At 50.2% G+C, this 16,203-nt stretch overlaps 1 protein-coding gene across 6 annotated transcripts; it reads right to left on the reverse strand.

Annotated features, from left to right (window-relative positions):
• Positions 1-219: 219 nt before the first annotated feature.
• Positions 220-12,690, reverse strand: LOC311514122 (uncharacterized protein). Of its 6 annotated transcripts, XR_014709827.1 has the most exons (4): positions 9,478-10,238; positions 5,578-5,691; positions 1,612-5,210; positions 220-775 (listed from the first exon to the last, which is right to left on the reverse strand). XR_014709827.1 is itself a non-coding variant. In XM_084616527.1 (3 exons), exons 2-3 carry the CDS (start codon positions 5,648-5,650, stop codon positions 4,171-4,173), a joined length of 1,113 nt encoding a protein of 370 aa, XP_084472653.1. In that variant the 5' UTR covers positions 5,651-5,691; positions 12,444-12,690; the 3' UTR covers positions 220-4,170. The 6 variants fall into 6 exon arrangements, 5 of the variants coding, with proteins under 5 accessions (XP_084472653.1, XP_084472651.1, XP_084472654.1 ...); XM_084616527.1 differs by lacking the exon at positions 9,478-10,238 and adding an exon at positions 12,444-12,690 and having other exon boundaries at positions 220-5,210; XM_084616525.1 differs by having other exon boundaries at positions 220-5,210.
• Between the last annotated feature and the right edge of the window lie 3,513 nt (positions 12,691-16,203).

Here is a 16,203-nt window from a genome sequence, read left to right on the forward strand (position 1 = left end):
TCTCTGTGTGTGTGTGTGTTACCCCAAGCACAGACTCAGGGATCCCAGAGTAACCTCCTATTGCTGACTTCTGGCTTCCCAAGCTGTGGACCCACTAATCTGTTCCTGCCGGGTGAAAGGAAGGGGCCCACCTTAGGACGGTCAGGCTTACCAAAGATTCCCCTGTGGCCTTCAGGAAACTTCTCCGAACAGGTCCAAGGACTGACACCCTGGCAGCACTTTCCATCACAAAGTATTTTCTTTATTTAGTGTCATCAGCCTGTTCTAATACAATTAATCTAAACTTAAAATAAAACATAAACAGAACTCCCTTGGCGCAAGTAGGCGAGTGAAAGTACCCAAGACTGGGTACTTTGTCATACAGTGTAACTCTCAGTTTTCTGAGGTAACTTGTGTTTTAACCTCAGACTTTTGTTCTTCAACGAATCATTAATTTCCTGTTTACTTTCATTCGCACTGGTAACAGTCACATATTCAAAATCTTATCGTACATGTTCATTTTCTGTTCATCTCCAATTCCACTTAGGGAATACTTCTATAGGGTTGTGGTTTAGATGCTTTCCACTTCAGTGAGTTCATGTATATCTATATCTATCTATCTGTCTGTCTGTCTGTCTTCTCCCACAAGTGTTGGTGGAAGGGGGTCTCACACTCGGTGGGAAGGCCTGTACCATGAGAAAAAGCACCTCTCTTCGATTTTCACCTTTTTAAAATCTTTCAGAGAAGCCGGAGGTGGAGGGAAAATGATGTAACTACACAATACACAAGAGCAAACCTACGAGAAAAAAGCATGGAATCAGGACTCAACATCTGAGTATCCTGCAGTCTGAATCTGGAACGTGTCAAGCAGGCAGCCAGACTGGGATCCACAGGGAAGGGCTGTCCTCTAAAGGCATCAGCTGTTTCTTTCTTTGCTTCATGAAACTCTGGATCCAAATGGTAAAGGACAATTGTTCCCAACCTAACTATGGGATTGTAATCGGGGCCACTGAACTAGAGAATGTTGTTCTAAAAACAGTTTGACTTGGACATAGTTCTTCACAGCTTCCTTGGCCGGGGTGAGAGCCAGCCAGTGGGTGCCTGCTACTTCTACCTGAACTCTTCCCAAATCTTTGACCTTTGTCAGGGTAAATTCACACTTCTCTGGAGTAGAACTGTCCACCAAGCCACCCAGAATCTCAGCCGCGCTAGTGAGGAACGGCTTCCCCAAACATGCCCAGTTCATTTCTTTAGTCTGGTGGCACAGGTCTAAGTTAGAAAACTCGATACAGGCCTGGGATTAGAATCTCAGTCAGCTATCGTTCAACTGTGACTTCACTTTATACACATTTTCAGCAACTACAGAGCGTGCGTTCATTGAAAATACCACTTCTTTTGCCTCCTTATCTGCATAGTTAAGGAGAGCATTTTCCAAATCATAGGATTAGATCAGAGGTATCTTCAGGAATAATTTCCTGTAGGGTCCGGATCACAACTATCTGGGAAATACAGGTTCATATTGCCTAGTTCTAGGTCACTTACTATGGAATTCTCTCTCCAGATCATCTGAGAAAATACTGCCCTAAACAACTGAACAAAGCATGATCGTGTCTGTTTACTTCAGTTACTTACACAATCTGGGTTCTGCCGCTGCTCACCATTTGAAAGTAGAGATGTAAAAATATTACTGTTTCCTTGGTAGCATGTCCAATAGCTTAGAGTATCCTCTCCTCTTGATGGAACTTTCTCCAGGTGATCATGAAGGGGAGTGGAAAAAGCAACAAATTAAGTAAGAAATGACTTTTAGCAAATGGTCATATGTCTCTAAGCCCCAAGAATTCTGAGCTATACTCTGCCAAACAAAATTAATACCAATAGCCTTTGGTAAAGAGAAGAAAAACCCACATCACAGAGAGGAATACAACATTTTCAGTTTCATATTAATAGGGTGACCAGATGTCCTGTTTTGAAAGGGACAGTCCCGTATTTTGGGACTTTTTCTTATATAGGCACCTGTTACCCCCACCCCCTGTCCTGTTTTTTCAGAGTTGCTATCTGGTCACCCTACATATTAAGTAAAATTCCAGAGCAGGTTACATCTGATGACTCAGAATCAGGACAACAGATTCTCTCATCACATTCTCCTCTGGTCCCGTTCAAACTTACTTCACTCAGTGCTGTCTCATTATTATTGAGTCAAGTTCTTTACAAGAGTTTCAGTATCATCATACAAATGTTCCCACCTGCAAACAGTCCCAATTCAGGAGGGGAAAAGCCCAGAAGTGGAAAACTGGGATATAAACTTTGCATGATCACACTTTGTTTGAGGTCAATTCAAATGGCCCTTTAAAGTCTGTGACACTTTCATCTCCAGGCCTAAGAGTCGGATTTGGGATCAAAGAAATCAAAGCACAGAGGCCTGGGAACACAGCATCACCTCACACGTTGGGAGGTGGGCAAGCAGCATGTGAAGAAGATACCTTCTGTATGAGCCGGGCAGAGTTTAACACTGCTGGGATGGTAGGGAAGGGGGGAATTCCTTTGATTCATCCCATTTCCCTCTGGTGTTAGAGGGGCAGAAATGACTTTTTTACATGCCTCTGCCCCTGCTTAAATCTATTTTAAATGAGAAAAACGGTACTATAAATATCTGCTGTCCAGTAACCAACAGGGCAACATGAGAACAACGGGGAATGAGACAATTTTTCCCTAAAGGGGGAACTTGGGGACTCTAGTGACTTCTTCGCAGCGGGAGGAAGAGTAGAAATACGTGCTCCAGGTCTGTTCAGTTAGACTAGTCGAAGTGAGAGAGGTTAGGTCAAGTCATGAGGAAACGTGCTACACAACCCTGGCCAGTACACATGGGCTGTGTCTTCACTGCAAGAATAGTTGTGTTTTCACATCAGGACAGCTAACTCGAGCGAGCTAACTCTGTGGAAAAGCGGAGCGGAGATGAGGCCCAGAGAGATTTTAACTCGATGTAGCTAGTCAAGATTACCCCTCTCTCCCCCACCTGGGAATGATGGTAGCAGGGACACACACTCCCATGACGCATAGGTAGGGCCCTTTGTTTTCGGTTAGTCTCTAAGGTGCCACAAGTCCTCCTTTTCTTTTTGCGAATACAGACTAACACGGCTGCTCCTCTGAAACTTGTTTTCGGTTGTTATTTTATTTAATTTTTCCCAGGAATTTATCGGAGTTTATTTCTACAACAACAAAAACAGGTGAAAAATCAGTGGAAAAAACTATTAATTTTTCTGGGTAAATACTGGGGTTTATTTTGGTGGACAGAAGGATGGGGAGGGGGGAAGTATTCAGCAGATTAATGCTTTGATGAATGGAATTCAAGGTGGTTTGTGGCACAACTGAATCAGAGCTCAAAACATAACGCCACCTCTGAGTGTAAGACAATAATGTCTCTAGTCCCCAAATAAAACTTGTCATTTGAATAAACAGCTTATTGTTGTAGACGAAGAACCATCAGCCGATAAATATTTCCACGTAATAATTGGGCCCCACCATTTGGAGCACATACGCTCAACGTCATCCTTTCCTCCCTGTTTCTGTTTTTTTAAAACATTTGAATACGTACTTGGGTCCTGAAACATATTCTGATGCAGATTTTCATTTTCTTCCAATTTTAGCGTGTCAGATCTTTACGCCGTCATCTGCTAACAGCTTGAAATGTGTACGTGATGGGCGTGAGATTCATCCGTATGTTCAGATGCGCCCACGCTTCAGAGTTTGTGTGCGCACACCTGTTTGTTGTGTGTATCTTCTAGACGAATACAGAGCCTTACTTCACCAGGCAGCTTTGCATAGACACACAGGCTCATGTATTATCGGAATACATCTAGCTCACACCATGCCTTGTATTTCCCTAATAAAACAAGTTATTTTTTATACATTTGAATGATACAAAAGTAGGGTGAAAATCGGAAGAAAAAACCCGAATAATTCTTTTGGTCGAACCCAAGATTTTTTCGGTAAAAATTGGTTTAAACTGAAAACGAAGGGGCTTACTCTTCGGAAAAAGGGGCTGAAAGAAAGGACCAGGGGATTAACCCCAAAGGTTGAGCGGCAAAAGGCAAAAGCAGGTAAATCGTCTGGGATAGCTCAGGAAACACAGTGAATCAAATGGTGCCAATGGCCACTAAATGGGAATTAGGCAAAAAATATATTTTGTCAGCCCTAGAGAAGATTTTCAGGGTGTTTATAGCCCTTGCAGATTCTGTGATGGCTAGTTAGAGTTGAGCTCTGATGGAAGCCTTTCCCACAGTCAGTGCATCTATAGGGTCTCTCTTCTGTGTGGATCCTCTGATGTCTAATGAGGGCAGAGCTGTCAGCAAAGGCTTTCCCGCACTCACAGCATTTATAGGGCCTCTCACCCGTGTGGATTCTCTGATGCGTAATAAGGACTGAACTGTCAGCAAAGGCTTTCCCGCACTCACAGCATTTATAGGGCCTCTCTCCTGTGTGGATTTTCTGATGTCGAATGCGGTGTGAGCTCTGCCTGAAGCCTTTCCCGCACTCGCTGCATTTATAGGGCCGCTCTCCGGTGTGGGTTCGCTGATGCGTAGTAAGGTCTGATCGGTAACTGAAGCTTTTCCCACACTCACGGCACTCATAGGGTCTCTCTCCCACATGAATTCTCTGATGATTAATAAGGGCTGATCTATCAGCGAAGCTTTTCCTACACTCACAGCACTCGTAAGGTCTCTCTCCTGCGTGGGCTTTCTGATGTCTAATAAGATCGGAGTGGTAACCGAAGGTTTTCCCGCACTCACTGCATTCATAAGGTCTTTCCCCCGTGTGGATTCGCTGGTGTTCAATCAGGGCTAAGCGGTAACTGAAGGTTTTCCGACACTCACGGCATTCATAGGGCCGCTCACCAGTGTGAGTTCTCTGATGTCGAATAAGGTCTGAGTGGTTACTGAAGGTTTTCCCGCACTCACTGCATTCATAGGGGCGCTCGCCTGTGTGCATTCGCTGATGTATTATAAGGTGTGAGCTCCGAGGGAAGTTTTTCCCGCACTCACTGCATTCATACGGTCTCTCCCCTGTGTGGATTCTCTCATGGTTAATAAGGCCCGAGCGGTTACTGAAGTTTTTCCCACACTCAGTACATGTGTTTTTTCTCTCTTCCGTGAGGATTCTCTGCTGGGCTTCCACTTGCTCAGCATCTTCCTCCTGAGGATTCTGCTTCTCGTTCTCATTCTCCATCCCAACACCTAGTGGGGGAAAGAGACGGAAACCTCAGAAACAGGAATGGAAAAGGGGGGAACAAACCCAAGTAATATCTGGAGACATGGGAAGGAAATCAGGAACTGAATTCCCCCAACACTTCCTCGTAGGGGGGAGAGGAGGGATCAGTTCTGCCTCCTAAACCCATCAAAATACTCAATGGGAAGAGAGGGCAGGAGGGAGCCATTGCCAGGTGTCAGTCAGGGTGAGTAGGAGCAACATCTGCCCTGAGGATCCATCACCTGCTGGGAACAATCCTGAATGTTGAGAGCTCACAAGGTCTTTCTAGGGAATCCCTACAGTTTCCTTCAGACCCTGACAGTTTCTGACTTGGATGAACAATCGATTCCTTACCCACGCAGTCAACTTTCATGATCTCTCTTTCTTCTGGATTCGGATACGTGGGACCCACGGCTCCTCCTCTCATTCTAGCTGGGGTGATCACATCGGTTTTGGAAACCGGAAACCCTGGGGTTCAAAAGGGAGCTAGATAAATTCATGGAGGATAGGTCCATCAATGGCTATTAGCCAGGATGGGCAGGGATGGTGTCCCTAGCCTCAGTTTGCCAGAAGCTGGGATTGGGTGACAGGGGATGGCTCACTTGATGATTCCCTGTTCTGTTCGTTCCCTCTGGGGCACCTGCCAATGGCCACTGTCGGAAGACAGGACACTGGGCTTCATGGACCTTTGGTCTGACCCAGTCTGGCCGTTCTTATGTTCTTATGCTCAAGGGAAAGAAAACAGGTGAATTCATAATACGTCCTGCAAATTTTTAGTGTGTGTAGTGGACACCTTTCTGATTCAGAAAGTTGAGGCCACAACTAGTGGATTAACCACTTTGGATCTGGTTTTGACCCACAGGGATGAATTAGTTACAAGTGTGAAGGTGGTTGGGAACTTGGGAGGAAGGGGTCATGATCTGATCGAATTCAAGATCCTATCGAATTCAAGATCCTATGGACAGGAGAACACAAGACCAGCAAAACAAGGACACTGGACTTCAGAAAGGCAGATTTCAACTGGCTCAGAGAAATGGCAGGCCAGGTCCCATGGAAAGACCAGTTAGGAGGAAAAGGAGTTGAAGGACGCTGACGGTTCCTAAAAGATGTAATATTAGAGGCTCAACATCAAGCTATTCCGACGCAGAGGAAAGACAAGAAAAGCCACAGGAGGTCAAAATGGCTGCACAAGGAGATTTTTAGCTCTCTAAAACCCAAAAGGGACACATCCAGGACAGGGAAGGAGGGACATGTCACCAGGGAAGTCTACATGGGAATAGCACGAGCGTGTAGAGACAGAAATCAGGAAAGCCAAGCCAAAGAATGCGTTACGGCTGGCAAGCCACGTTAGAGACAACGGCTTCTTCAAAAATATCAGACAAAAAAGATCGATCAGGGATGGGGTGGGTGCGCTGCTCAACGGAGAGGGTGAGCTGGTAACGGAAGATGAGAGGAAGGCAGAGCTGCTCAGTGCCGACTTGGCTTCAGTCTTCTCACAAAAAATTACCTGTGACCGGTCGACTGGCGAAGTTGCCATAGACAATAAAGGGGAAGGGATAAGCAAAGAACATGTCAGAGATTTTCTGACCAGTTTGAAAGAATTCATACTAGGGGGGGCTGAAGGAATTAGCTGAAGAAATCTCGGAGCCACTGGCAATAATATTTGCAAACTCGCGGGTGACGGGAGAGGGGAAGACTGGAGAAGGGCTCACGTGGTGCCCATCTTAAAAAAGGGGGAAAGGAGGAGCTGGGGAATTAGAAACCAGCCAGCCGCCCTTCGACAGCTGGAAAGCTACGAGAACCATGTATAAAACATTCAATTTGCGAATACCTGGAGGACGAAGGGGTGATGGCTAGCAGCCAGCATGGATTTACTAAGAACAAATCATGCCAAACCAGCTTGATTTCCTTCTTTGACACGGTAACTGGTTTGGTGCACAGGGGGAATGCGGTGGATATAATATACCTGGACTTCAGCAAGGCTTTTGACACATCCCACATGACATTCTGATAAGTAAGCTGGCGAAATGCGGGTTCGGTGGAACTACCATTAAGTGGATACAGAATTGGTTAAACAACCACAAACAAAGGGTAGCTATTAATGGAATGATGTCAGATTGGAGGGAGGTCTCAAGTGGGGTTCCACAGGGATCTGTTCTGGGTTCAGTGTAGTTTAACATCTTTATCAATGACCTGGATGTCGGAATAGAGAGCGTACTGATCAAATTTTCAGACGACACAAAGCTAGAGGAGGGTTGCCAACACTTTGGAGGATGGAGCTAAAATTCAGTTGGATCTTGGTAAACTGGAGACCTGGGCTACAGATGACAAAATAAAATTCAGCAAAGACAAATGTAAAGGGCTACACTTAGGGAAGAAAACGCACAGACGCAGAATGGGGGGATAACTGGCTTGGAAGCACCACGGCTGCGAAGGATCTGGGCGTTGTGGTGGATCACAACCTCCACAGGAGCCAGCAATGAGATGCTGTTGCAAAAAAAGCAAATGCAATTTTAGGTTGCACTAACAGAGGCATAGCCTGCAAGTCACGGGAGGTGATCGTACCTCTGGTTAGACACATCACTCCAGCTGAGGTCTAATTTTGGTCACCAGTGTAGAAAAAGGATGAAAAGACACTGGAAAGGATCCAGAGGCGAGCGACAAAGATGATCAGAGGGATGGAACGCAAGCCAGGTGAGCAGCGGCTGAAGGAACTGGGTATGTTTAGTTTGGAAAAGAGGAGATTAAAGGGGGACGTGATAGCGGTCTTCAGATACTTGAAAGGCTGCCATAACAAAGATGGAGAAAAGTTCCCTCTGGCCCCAGAGGGCAGGACCAGAGGCAACGGGTTCTAACGGCAGCCTAGCAGATTTTAGGTTAAATCTCAGGACAGGCTTCCTAACTGTGAGAACAGCAGGACCATGGAACAGACGCCTCGGGAGGTCGTGGAAGTTCTTCCACGGGAGCTTTTCAAAAGGAGGCTGGCGAGCCTCTGTCTTGGGTGGTTTAGACACAACACATCCTGCCTCGTGGCAGGGGGTCAGACTAGGGGACCCTGGTGGTCCCTTCTAACCCTGTGGTCCTATGACATTTCTCACAAGGAACGTTCCAGTATTTTAACCCGAGCCCATTTTAAAGCAGTCACCTCCTGAGGCCAGCTCTGCGGGTGCCCAGATGTGGAGAAGGCTGGGGATTTAGATGCTGTAATTCACGAGCAAAAAGGCAAGCTCCTCTGGAACAGGAGAATGTGAAAAACACACCTTCTGCCATGCGATCTTGGTGGGGGGCTGACTCAGAGATCCCAGGAGCCTGCCGGGAAGAGAGATTGTGGCTGCTGCAGAAGGGGATGGGGAAGCAAGACCCTACGAATCAACAGACATTTCACTACCCGCCCTACGACATCTCCAAGAAAGTGCACATTTCTGCCAGGGAAGGGATCGCTTTGTGACTGGGAAGAATGTAAGGACTTAGGAATGATAAACTGGGATCCATATGGATAGGGAAGATGTGTGTGTATGGGGTGGGGAGTGGGAGGGGAGGGGACGGAGGTACTGAGCAGTGCCGGAAAGGGAGGAGTGAGAATACGAATATTATATATAGTATATTAATATACGGCTAAGGTTAACACGGGCATTTTACAGTGACATTAATAACCAGCGTGTAGTTAGCTTCCACATGATACCTCACGGGCATATTTTGTACAAACATGACCGCAGTAGTGTGTACGTGAATACAAGGGGGCTAGGATCACACCCGAGCCTTGTGTTTTCTCCCCCTCCCTCCCACTGCCTGCAGCTGGTCCTGCTACCCCTTGCCCCAGATTTCCGGTTCCCCAATCATGTTCAACCCCCCACTCCCACTGTCCCCACTGTTCCTTGTTCCTGACTCCCAGCAGCTCCAGCCAAAAAGTGTCCCCTTCCCTCCGGCCCATGGCTAGTACCCCCACTTCCTGGAGCACCCGCTACCCACCACCCACCTCCCTTTACTCCCACCACCAAGCTGGCCTGACCCAGGCCCTCCCATTGCTCTCAGCCCTGCACAGCAAACCACCGTCCTAGAGCCCCTGCTCCAGGGAATCCCTCTCCCCCCAGCCCCACTCAGTACCTGCTGCCCCACTCTTCCTGGGGGAAAGAAGCCAATCACATGGAAACTCTGGGAGGCTCCCATCTACACCCTGCTCAGAGCAGCCAGAAGGCCTCAGGTGAGGGGAGAGACAGAGAGACAGAGGACAGGGTCTTCACATTCATCACATACCTAGTAGCCAAAAGGTGACGCAGGAGATGGAGCCTCCGGCATGGTCCACGAGAATCGCCCCCGGTAGGAATCTCAACAACTTTCCCTTTGCTAGCAGCTTCCTGTGACGGGATGGGGCATCTCCCCTAAGCCTCATTGCTGGGTTCCCCCTTCGTATCTCACACCAGCCGCTGGTTAGTGAGGTCAGGTCCAGCACTGGGAGTCTGGGGCGTGTTCCCAGCCCCCTGTCCAAGGACTTGGTTTCCTTTCCACAAATTAGGGAATTTACACACACCCCCCCAGGCCGCATGGGTCCGTTCTTAGACTCTAGCCCCAGGGTAAACCAGTCCCAGCAGCTTAGTAACCCCGTGGCCCCCTCGCTTTCTCCAGCCTGTGTATTTCCCGCCACCTGCCCATCTCCCGACCAAACCCTCAAATGCTCCCAACTCCAGGGTGTTTACCGCTCCCCTCCCTCCAGCAACTCCCTCGACTGGCTTCACGGCAGCCCCTTGCCTTCCCTGTCCCCTGGGAGGGCGAAGGGCATTTGGGGAGATTTCAGAACAAGCTTCGGTTTATGTCACATCCGAATTCCCCACCCCCAGGCTCTTCCCCTGCTGACAGATGTTCCAGACTTTGCTCCGCACATCACCGAAATATCCAGAACACAAGACCGGGCAGCCAGGGAGGGACGTTAGCGACCCAGCACGGGGCCAAACGCACAATGTCCTATAAGCCTTTGGAATCTACTGGGCACAACTTTGGATTTCAGAAAATGGGAAAAGTAACCATTTTCGACTTAGGGGGCTCAGGGCAGGGGGTCGGGGTGCAGGAGGAGTGTGGGGTGCAGCAGGGGGTCGGGGTGCAGGAGGGGTGTGGGGTGCAGGAGGGGGTCGGGGTGCAGGAGGGGTGTGGGGTGCAGGAGGGGGTCGGGGTGCAGGAGGAGTGTGGGGTGCAGCAGGGGGTCGGGGTGCAGGAGGAGTGTGGGGTGCAGCAGGGGGTCGGGGTGCAGGAGGGGTGTGGGGTGCAGGAGGGGGTCGGGGTGCAGCAGGGGGTCGGGGTGCAGGAGGGGTGTGGGGTGCGGGAGGGGGCTCAGGGCAGGGGGTTCGGCTGCACGAGGGGTTTGGGGGGGCGGGTCCGGCCCAGTGCGCACCGGGGGCAGGTGCCTCCAGGTACCTTCCCCGAAGCTCCCATTGGCCATGGTTCCCCGTTCCCGGCCAATGGGAGCTTCGGGGGAGGTACCTGGAGGAGTGGCCAGGGCAACACACAGACCCCTGTGCCCCTCCCGCCCCTCCCGCCCTGCCCCCGGTGCGCACCGGGCCGGAGCCGCTCTAGGTAAATGCTGGGGGGGGGGGGGCGTGGGGAGCTGGCGGGCCACAGAAAATAACCCCGCGGGCCGTGTGTTTGAGACCCCCTGCTATAAAGGATGAGACAAACGATTCTCAAATCAGAGGGGAAAGTTGATCACTGGGGAATCTAGCCCCCCTGCAACTTCCAATCTGGAGAATGACTTGGGGCAACAGGTTCCCTCCAGACAGGGGAAGCTGCTGGGATTGCAACACATGGGGAACACCTCCACGGGGAGGATTGTCAGCCGATATTTGGTAACTGCATAGAAAATGGCAAAACCTGAGATTTGATACCAGTGTTCACAAATTAACGAGAGAAGGGGGAAATTTTAGGATTTTGCCACCCATTTGCACAAAGCAGAGAAGAAAACGTGAGGGATTTTAGATCACTAACTGATAATAGGCAGGGGTAAAATGTGAGCAAAATTCTTATGAATACTTTATATTTCGAAAAAAGGGGCAACACGTGGAAGGATTTTAGATCAACCGTCGAGAAGCTGAGACAAACAAATTTGGAGGATATTCTATGTTAACAATTTATAATTAGAGAGAAAGGGAAGAATCTCTGGGCCTATTCAATCAGTCATCGATAACTAGAGAGAAAACGGGGCAAATTTTTTTGGGGGGGGCGATATCAATCTTTAAGAACTGGAAAGAAAATGGGTCAAAGCCGAAGTATTTGAAAAGACGAGAGAAAAGCACCGAGAGCAGAGGGAGATTCAACAGGGGGAGGGGGAAAGGGAGACAGCCTGCATGTGAACGTTCAATGAACACACAGCCGAGGAAGTGAGCGGTAGCCCACGAAAGCTCGCGCTCAAACGAAGTGGCTCGTCTCTGAGGCGCCACAAGTCCTCCTGTCCCTTTTGCGGACACCGACGAACACGGCTGCCGCTCTGAAACCAGCAGCCACCCAGACAGGGATGGTTCTCCCCCTCCACCATCACCATGCGGGCAGCAGGGAGCCCTTTGGGAGGCCGCTTTCAGAGAGCAGGGGTGCCCTACGGCTCGGGAAGGCTGCCGGGGAGGGGGCATTGGCAGCTGGCGGCTTGTGGGTCTTGCACTGGGAAGGCAAGAGCTGGGACTGGTCACTCCCCCGGTGACACTTGCTCCTGCCTTTCACTGCTCTGCCCCTGCCAGGCCCTGTTGCTGGCAGAGAGCGGCCGCCCCGTCCCCACCCCAGAGCCAGCCGCCTCTCAGGGCTCTCCCAGGCTGTGCCCCCTACAGCCGCCTACCCTCTAGGGGGGCACACAACTTTACAAAAGGACAACTGGCTGCAGGTAACACGGGGGGGGGGGGGATATCCCGAAGCTTTAAGGAGATTTTAAACTGACCTTCGAGAACCGAGAGAGAAAATGGGGTAAAATCTGAAGCCGACAGAGACAGAGAGAAAAAGGTGGTGGTGGGGGGGCGGGATCTACATGGATTTTATCCCCGTATTTGATAATTGGAGACCAAGGGGAAGAATGCGGGGGAAATTATTGAGACTAAAGTGACAAAAGCAGAGAGGAAACCCCCCTCCCCCCCCCATCTCCAGCCTGCCCCGAGCCAGGTCCATCCCCCCCCCCCCCCCCGTTCACACGGTCTGTCCCCTGCACCCCCGGACAGGCCGAGCGTCACTTTCCCACGGTCTCTGCCCGTTACCTGCGGCCAGGCGCTGGTCCCAGCTGGAGAGAGCCCCCCCCGGCCGGGCCGGGAGGGGTTAATGAGGGGTCCCCCCCCAGCACAGACCCCGGGGAGCAGCAGCAGGCTCTGGCCCGGGCTCTGGGCTTTGTTCTCCCGGCTGCTTCCTCCAGCCCCCAGCGGCTCCAGCCCCTTCCTGTGTCTGCAAAAAGCATCCCGGGCGGCAGCGCCGTGCTCCGGCGGCTCCCCGGGTCTCCGCCAGCCCCGGGGCCGCTGCACGGGCCCCCCGGGCCCCCCTCCTGGGCGGGGAGGAGGCAAGCGACCCCAGGTCTCCGGGCCGTGGAGAGGGGGAGGTTGAAAGGGGCAGAAGGAGGAATTAGGGGGGCAAAGAATTTCCCAATTCCCCCTGCCTCACTCCTGGGTAGATCCGCTGGAGGGGGGTACAGAAGGGCCCTAGACGAGCTGGAGGGTTGGGCCAAAAGAAATCGGATGCGGTTCAAGGAGGACAAGCGCAGAGTCCTGCATTGGGGAGGGAAGAGCCCCATGCACCGCTGCGGGCTGGTAGGGTGACCCCACCTCCCGATTTTAGGGGACTTGCCCCGCGTCCCGGCCTTACATGGGTCAGGCTGCCCCTTGTCCCGGTATCGGGACCACCCGCCTCTCACCGCTTCCCCATCCCGCCTGCCAGGTTAAGCTTTCGGGAGCGACAGCTCACTCCATCGGATGCATGCCGTGGAAAAGACAGGGGGGAGATTTAGATACACAGAGAACATGAAATCTCCCCCCTGTGTTTTCCACGGCATGCGCCCGATGAAGTGGGTTTTAGCTCGCGAAAGCTTATGCTCGAATAAATTGGTTAGTCTCTACGGTTTACATGAAATCTCCCCCCGGTATTTTCCACTGAATGCATCTGATGAAGTGGATTTTAGCTCGCGAAAGCTTATGCTCGAATAAATTGGTTAGTCTCTACGGTTTACATGAAATCTCCCCCCTGTGTTTTCCACGGCATGCGCCCGATGAAGTGGGTTTTAGCTCGCGAAAGCTTATGCTCGAATAAATTGGTTAGTCTCTACGGTTTACATGAAATCTCCCCCCGGTATTTTCCACTGAATGCATCTGATGAAGTGGATTTTAGCTCGCGAAAGCTTATGCTCGAATAAATTGGTTAGTCTCTACGGTTTACATGAAATCTCCCCCCTGTGTTTTCCACGGCATGCGCCCGATGAAGTGGGTTTTAGCTCGCGAAAGCTTATGCTCGAATAAATTGGTTAGTCTCTAAGGTGCCACAAGGACTCCTGTTCTTTTCACCTTACCTGATCACTCTGGTTACAGTGGGCATGGTAACCCCCATTGTTTCATGTTCTCTGTGTATATAAATCTCCCCACTGTATTTTCCACTGAATGCATCCGATGAAGTGGGCTGTAGCCCCCGAAAGCTTATGCTTGAATAAATTTGTTAGTCTCTAAGGTTTACATGAAATCTCCCCCCTCTATTTTCCACGCCATGCATCCGGCGAAGTGAGCTGCAGCTCACGAAAGCTCATGCTCAGATAAATGGGTTCGTCTCTCAGGTGCCACAAGTCCCCCTGTCCTTTTTGCGAGTACCGACTAACACGGCTGCTCCTCTGAAACCTCCCCTGTGGAAAGACCCTCGTGCACAAGTCTGAGCCAGGTTAGGAGAGGGGTGGAGGGGCCCTTGGGACAGAGGAGCGTGGAGGCCCCTCAGAGTTAAGAAAACCAAGTGATGCAGAGTGAGTGGCCTTCGTGATCATCACTGCAAAAGTTGTTTTCTCCTGCTGATAATAGCTCACCCTAACTAATTAAGGTATGGCTACTTCCACCGTTTCATGTTCTCTGCACGTATATATCTCTTCTTTCTCCATGTTCCATGCTGTGCATCCGATGAAGCGAGCTGTAGCCCACGAAAGCTCATGCTCAGATAAATGGGTTCGTCTCTAAGGTGCCACAAATCCTCCTGTTCTCCTTGCGGATACCGACTCACACGGCTGCTGCGCTGACACCCTTCACAAAAGAGTTAGTAGCAGAATTTTTGCCCCAGTTTTTTAAGAATTAATTTGCTGGTAATACCAAACTCCATTTTTTGAAAGCACAAACTTCAACAACCACTCTGCCCCCTTAGCATAACGTGAAAGAAAAAAGTATTAAATTGAAGCAAAATGAATTTTAAATACGGGTCTAGGCAAACCCTTTGACCGTATTAAACTTTCATGACACTGGGTTGTGTTTGAGAGGCAAAGGAGGAAACCTGCTGCAATTGTTTGGTTAGCATTGATACTTGGCCACATAACCAGGCATCGTGTATATTGTGATGTGTTTTAACAAGCGTTTTTATAACTGTATGTTAATATTTAACAAAGGAGCAATCACATTTATAAAGAAACTGACATTTTACTAATACTAAGAAAGGAGCCACGTGACACACACAGCCGACAACACAAGATGACGTACGAAGCAAACGTACAGTTATATAAAGGACGCCATTCGATGGAAGTAAGGAAAACCCAATTTTCAAACACTACTCAGCGGTTAGGATTAGAAGCAAAGTTGATGTTTCTTTCGCTTGGCAACCATGTCTTCAAGAAAGCCCAGGAACGCCTCACTTAACGTTCTCGTTCTGTCCCTGAAAAATGCGACTTTAAGCAAAACCGATGTTAAGCGAGTCCAATTTCTCCATAAGAATGAATGTAAATAGGGGAGATTAGGTGCCAGGGAAATTTTTTTGGCCAGACAGAAGGCTATATTTCATATACACACATCCACGCAGTAAAAGTTTTAAACAATTTAATCCTCTTTAATGCATCTGAAGAAGTGGGGTTTTTACCCACAAAAGCTTATGCCCAAATAAATGTGTTCGTCTTTAAGGTGCCCCCGGACTCCTCGTTGTTTCAATGTAATACTGTACACGGCAATGCTGACTGTGAAGCTTGGTCGAGGTGGAGGAGTCCGAGGGTGGGACATTTCCCAGGGGATGCCTTGCTGCGAAATGACGAATTCGCACTCGGCTGAGCCCTCAGGGGTTAACATGTTTGTTATTAATGTACCATCACACTCCACAAGGCAGCCCGAATTGGGGCGCGGGGCGGGGGGGGGGAGACAGCATGGCGGGGAGAGACAGAGACACACACCCTGTGTGTGAGAGAGACGCGCATTGCCCCTTTAAGTACGATGAGCCGCCCACTCCAAGTACATTGCCTTTTTAAGGAGATCAGCAAGTGGAGACTGCAGCTGCTGCCAGCAAGCTCCCCCCCCCTGTCCTGAGCCCCCAGGGGAGGGGGACACCCTGACCCCTCTCCCCCTGCCCCCCGCCTCTGCCCAGCAAGCAGGAGGCTCCGGGGAGCAGCTCCCGGGCAGGAGCAGCACGCAGGCCGTGGGGGGCGGGGGGGACAGCTGAACTGCTGGCAATTGGTAGCCTAATTAATTTTGCGCCGGGAGCTTAGGGGGGCTGCCGGCCCAGCCTGGTGCCAAGCCCCCCCCCAGCTCGCTGCGGCGGGCTGCTCTTCCTGCAAGCCGGGGACGACGACGTTAGAAGGGGGCCTTGCACAACGTTAAACGAGCCTGTTCCCTAATTGATCAGCAGGGAAACAAGGGAGGCCGTTCAGTGAGGAGTCCCTGTGAGTATCCTGAAGCAGGGGGTCACGTAATCGATTCACTGGGGACTTATCTACCCTTGCGGGGTCCCCTTGTTTTCGCTTTGTTTTGTTTTCAGTGGCTTCCTCTTTTTCAGCAGTGAAGGTCTCTGTCATCGCTACAACTCTTAAAA

The sequence above is a fragment of the Lepidochelys olivacea genome (genome assembly GCF_965140295.1).
Source record: "Lepidochelys olivacea isolate rLepOli2 genome assembly, chromosome: 28".
NCBI classification, from domain to species: domain Eukaryota; kingdom Metazoa; phylum Chordata; order Testudines; family Cheloniidae; genus Lepidochelys; species Lepidochelys olivacea.

Excerpts from the sequence above, each read along its gene's own strand:
- LOC311514122 (XM_084616525.1), bottom strand. The coding sequence starts at position 9,766 with ATGCGGCCTGGGGGGGTGTGTGTAAATTCCCTAATTTGTGGAAAGGAA. Across the intron at positions 5,692-9,477 it reads CGTCACCTTTTGGCTACTAG|GGTTTCCGGTTTCCAAAACC; the intron begins GTATGTGATGAA and ends TTTGAACCCCAG. Across the intron at positions 5,211-5,577 it reads CATGAAAGTTGACTGCGTGG|GTGTTGGGATGGAGAATGAG; the intron begins GTAAGGAATCGA and ends TTCCCCCACTAG.